Below are 5,635 nucleotides of genomic sequence, written 5' to 3' on the forward strand. Positions count from 1 at the left end.
CAACAGCCAAACACGATACTGAACTTCTTATAAAAGAAACATTATACATAAAAACTCTTCTCCCGTCCCTAAATAACACAGTCTTCACCAGGTTTAAACCTATTATAACTATTTTACTTGTGCCTCAGTTTGAGAATTGTTTATTTCTTATGTATATATTTCTTTTGTAATTACAAATATTGTTTGTTTGTTATGTACCACTTGATTACTGATGATGGAATTATGATGATTCCAAAACGTTTAATAAATACTTCCTGTTATTACATTCGTGTTTTGTTTTATCATTAAGCTATGTTTTCTGAAAAATAACTCATTTTTCTTGGTTTTCTTTTAATTTTCTATCCCATTCTTCCTGATCCTCTATTCATTTTATGTCTCTTTCTGTTTGTTCTTCTTCCCATTATCTTATAATATCTATAAGGTTTCTTATCTCAATCTGTACACTTGTGATAATCTTGAATGAAAGTTCATGTTTAGTCAGTTCTATTATATTTTAAACGAAATAATCCCACTGCTGAAAGCAGTTGTAATAATGTTCTTTTATTGGCAGATCGTTTTAAATTATCTGGTAAAAATAATTCAGAGTCCAATCCATGGAACTTGTTGGCCACATTTACAAATGATGCTAACTGCACACACATATTAACATAAAGGATAAACTTAATTATTCCACTATGTCGCTGAAACAAAACAATTCACTTTACCAGCTAGAAACAACTGTCTATCTTGAAACATCCTCATGCAACGGATCACATCTGACAATAATACAGTATGAAAATGCTGTGCAGTTTATCAGACTATGAGTAACATCACAATGTAACATGTTACATCTGAATGTAATATAGCAAAAGAGTACTGTGTAAATTTACTAGACTGAAAAGTATCATCAGAGAGGCATGGAGTGGTTTCAAACTTGAAAAACATTATTTAGAAATATCTATTTGTTACATCAAATAAAAAACAATTCATTAACTCAATTTAGTAGTTATTAAGGTGATAGTCATACAAACGCCAAGTAATAATGTAAAAAAAAAACACATAAAAATAGGTTAATAGGAAATTCATTAATTACTTAGCTTATAATTCTATTTTGAAGTTACATTTTCCAATACCCTATGATATAAGCAAGTGATAAAAAATTCTTAACACTGCAATAGTCATAAAATATAGATACTAAACTGAATTAGATTATCAAACTTTTTTTATCTCAAAAAGTAAACATTTAAGCCAGCTGGAAGCATAAAATTATCTAGCCCTGCTGTTTACAAAAAAATATTATGGCTGAATTAAACTATTTAGATAGTTTCTTTGATCTACTAAGAAAAACTTGCCTGGCTGGCTGAATTAAGTTATTCAATTCTGTTGTTAGGTGTCTCCGTATAATGTTCTTTGAAGTTGGAATGCCCAAAGCTGTAGCCATGGTATCAGCAGTAAAGGAATGCTCCAGCACAACTAATGCACCATGAACACCACTGTCTTGCAAGTTTTCTGCATATTCCTATACCAGATAGCATTAAAACAAATTTATTTTACAGTAAATCTAGTTCGTGACAATGAAGAGTTGTCAGTGCACTCCATTTTTTGCTTTCTACTAATTACTCAAAACCCATTAAGTATAGACTTCAAATTAAATCAATCTAAAAAAAAGAACAGGTCAGTATTGTACATGACTTAACTTACCACTAAATCATGAGTTTAACAATAGGAACTATAAAAAACAATAGATCAAAAATAACTAAATGGAATACATTAACAAGTAAACAGTTTAAATGTGACGAAATAATAATAAATCATTACTCTATAAACTGGATACTCTTAAAATCATCCATTCTAAGAAATCAATAGCCTATATGATAAGACTGTTTATGAAAACAGTACTTTTACTAAGTAGACTTACTGCTAAGTCAATGCTCTTTACCCATCTGATAAACCTTTGATTGGTCCATACTACTGGGTCAAGGTCCATATGTTCAGAATGTGACCTTCGTTGTATTAATACCTGTAAAATATATATATAACTCAATAAACTTGCCCAATCATAATAATACTGCACAACTTTTTATCATTTACTTCTATGTGTGCTTTACAAGATCACTTTATTTCAAGGGAGTCCATCATCATTATCCAATATCTGAAGAATTCAATAAATATATTGTAAAATGGGTAAAACAAAGGGCAAACCTCTTCTAACATATCATTATAATAGGTATAAGTAGGATGGTTGATTCTAAAGTCACAATCACACAAATACTGATAGTAGATTAAAATTTAAAAACAGACTTACAAACCAAGTTACAAAAAGAAAGACTGTGCTTACGAGTTATATATGGACCTAAAATATAACGCTGAAAATATTTGTCAATAACACTTAAATCGATAATAAAAGTAGATACACACAAAACTAATCCAACCTACCAATAAAAGCTAATTAAACTGTTTACTTCTACATTTCGTACACAAACCTAACATTTTAGCTCTATACACAATGTGTCCTGCAAATAACCTATTAACAAAATTCCCAACACAATAATCAAATTAATTTATTATTAATTCCTCACAACTGATAGTTTTCTGACAGATTTTACTAACAAAGTACAAGATTTTAATCAACAAGAGGAAATGAGAAAAAATATCAAACTAAGATAACATTAAGCCATTCACAATTGATAGAGTTTTCTGTCAGAGTTTACAAACAAACTACATGAAGATTTTAATAAATAAGAAGAAATTACAGAAAGGATTAGATCAAAACAAAATTAACCTTTCACAAGTAACAGGGTTGTTTTTAATTTTTATTTGGTAGCTACTTGATTAAATGAGAACTTTTATTTTTTTATATAGGGAGAAATTTAAATCAAGCTTTTTCTCCACTAACTGGATATTATCCAGTTGTGGAGAGCAAAGTGAAGCAGAACTGAGTATAAATGTTGGGGTAGAGGCGTTCTTCACATATACACTATACATATTAAGCCATACCAGTGCAGTAACTTCCCAATATCAGGGTAACTATCTTTCTGTCTGTGGACGCATCTCCTAAATGAGTTGACCAAATCAGGCAACTTGGCATGCTAGCTTAGTAGTCCAAAAGCAAACCAAATTCATATTAAATTTTCCCATATATTTTGAAAATTAAAATATTTTATAGAATAACCCTATATCATTACTGTAATAACTATTATAAACAGATGAGTTTGAATAAAACTTGCATCACAACAAACTTTTACAAGTCAAAGCTTGTAAATAAATGTTTAAGCATTTTGGCTCGTTTCCCATAATAACCAATATATACAGTAATAAAATGTCCAGCTACAATGTGTAGAATAAAGATATTGCTGCTGTTTAAGTTTCCTGCTCTTTTCTGATTCATACCATTTAACTTCCAGTATATACTAGGGTCCGAATAAGTGCTTAAGCCTGAATTAGAGAGGTATTTCATAATTAAAATATTTTTAGGATATTTCTTACTTCTCGATGTAGAATAGTTTTCCACAGAAGCAAAATTCAAGATTATTATTAAATTTAATGCATCAAATGTGCCAAATTTAGACAGTAGAAATCTTGACCACATCTCTACCATGAAATGGGCTGCTTTGAACAAGAAGTGATATAGCTGCTTTGCCATTTCAGTCAAGTTTCTCCACTCAACTGCTACACCTCCTCACTTCAGATCCACTTCCCCCTAACTTACAACAATTTACTTGAAGAAAGAATGCTCTGGAAATTCTCATAAAGATATTGCTAATTTTTTAGCAAACTTGTGCATGTTTCCAGGTTTTCAAGAGAAAAAAAGATGGAGGAATGTAGCCTCCTTAAAATAACCTGCATAACTTAATGATACATATTTAAAATGCATTACAAGAGCTTCAAAAATAAAGCCCATTATGACTGAGAGTTTACTTTTATTTATATGTTTTCACCAGATATGTCAGGCTTTCACCAAGGGAAGAGTTAGGTGTGCAATTTGGCACTCAAAAAATTAGTCAAATTGCACATTTACTTATTATTTATTAACCAAGTTGCTTGTGGAACTTGTTCTCACATAATCTATTACTGGTTAAGTCCTTAATAACTAAATAAGCATTACTTACCAGTCAGCTCATGACCTATATTAGCATAAATGGAACTTTCTTGTACAAAAACAGAACAAAAATATATCACGTGAAACATTAAACATTGTAAGAAACACGACATACCTGTTTATCAAACTTCACTAAACGTAGTAAGTGAATAGCATGTATCACGCTAACTTGGTGAAACTTCCGACACACATGGAGATGTTTTTCCAGATCTTTCTTGGTAAGTGTATCTAAGACCCTCCCATCTACAAGCTGCGACTTAAAATGTTCACTGTACATAGCTAAGCCTAAACTTGGTAACCATTCTTCCACTACCCAAATATGGGTCAGAAGACTGATTTTTGGATTTAAACTGTGGAAAAGAGAATTAGTAATGAAATATATATATCTTTCTTGTATAAATAAAAGGAAGACTAAACAGTGAATTTATTCAAAGCTTGGAACTTTTAATGACTAAAAGGAAAGCACTAGAGGAAGGACTAAATGCACCAAAACATTCAAACGAGCTACTTATGGAAGTTAAACACAAGATCAAGCACACTCATAACTAATTACCTTTATTACCTCAAATTTAAACAATAAAGGAGAGGCAGTATCATTGCACTCTAATTTTTTTATTGACAGAAACTTTTTCAATGCAAAAATAATTATAAAACTTAGTACTTTTATTAAATAGAGCGCAAACACAAAGTGGAGGACTATAGTCCCGGAAGCATGTGATATCTAGCATCTTTTCAGGTAAATATGAAAAAATAACACGTTAGAAACACACAGAAAAGAATGGCTTTATTAATTAAAATGCAAAGACTAGATAGAGGACAACAAGAATAAACTATATGTAAAACACTATAGTAAACGTAACGATCAAATTAAAGGTGTGATCCCTACGGAGGAGAAGGAATTTGCCTAGCTTTGCGCTAAATACAAAACAAATATAAGTCAAACGTTTATTAAATATTTTAATACTGTGATACAATCCTTCAAAATTATTCAAGCGCGAGAGTTTTTTTTTTATATATTAATTGGGTTTTAATTTTACGAAGTTTTCTTTACAAATACTTACAAAAATGAAGGATTACGATGCTCTTCAATCGCAAGCCGCAGTTTCCTGCGATGCATGGGGTTAACAATTCTGAGTCCAACTTGCAGTTCACCATCAGTCAATTGTAGCAAAATCTGTAAATCCGTTTAGCAATTTGAAGTTCAATTGAAAACAATGCATACTATTCGATTAAGAGATCCTATAAAAAGAAATCCCAATGTTTGAGCTAAGTCTCAATAAAAGCTGAAAATGACAACCCTTCTCTAAATAACAAACACATCTCACTGTTGCGTCAGCGAGGTCACGTGACTAGTATCACGCCACGTCCTTCTCGAACATTCACGTCTTTTTCTTAAATCTAGTGATCCTTCTAGATATAGTGTAGTCTTGTATATATATAAGACTGGCCACGAAGCAACGGAGAGGTAATGAGTAATTGAACTGCAGTCAGAGAGTGTGTAATTGAACTGAGTATTGTTCAAGTCGAGCACGTGAGACGTTTGTTGAGAATTATAGC

The 5,635-nt window shown here is 31.1% G+C and overlaps 1 protein-coding gene across 6 annotated transcripts in view; it reads right to left on the minus strand.

The window, feature by feature from the left end:
* The window catches only part of LOC106469847 (kazrin-like), a 28,294-nt gene extending 23,021 nt beyond the window's left edge, over window positions 1-5,273 (minus strand). For 4 of the 6 annotated variants that reach the window (XM_022398399.1, XM_022398397.1, XM_022398402.1 and 1 more), the window contains exons 1-4: window positions 5,140-5,273; window positions 4,194-4,428; window positions 1,898-1,999; window positions 1,332-1,498 (exon numbers count right to left, since the gene is read on the minus strand). In XM_022398399.1, the coding sequence (XP_022254107.1) occupies window positions 1,332-1,498; window positions 1,898-1,999; window positions 4,194-4,428; window positions 5,140-5,195 (560 nt within the window). In that variant the 5' untranslated portion in view covers window positions 5,196-5,273. Of the gene's footprint in view, window positions 1-1,331; window positions 1,499-1,897; window positions 2,000-4,193; window positions 4,429-4,631; window positions 4,748-5,139 lie in introns of those variants that run through there. The other 2 variants (XM_022398398.1, XM_022398400.1) reach the window with 2 other exon arrangements.
* Window positions 5,274-5,635: the final 362 nt, after the last annotated feature.

This window comes from Limulus polyphemus, unplaced genomic scaffold (genome assembly GCF_000517525.1).
Source record: "Limulus polyphemus unplaced genomic scaffold, Limulus_polyphemus-2.1.2 Scaffold3681, whole genome shotgun sequence".
Classification (NCBI taxonomy): Eukaryota; Metazoa; Arthropoda; class Merostomata; order Xiphosura; family Limulidae; genus Limulus; species Limulus polyphemus.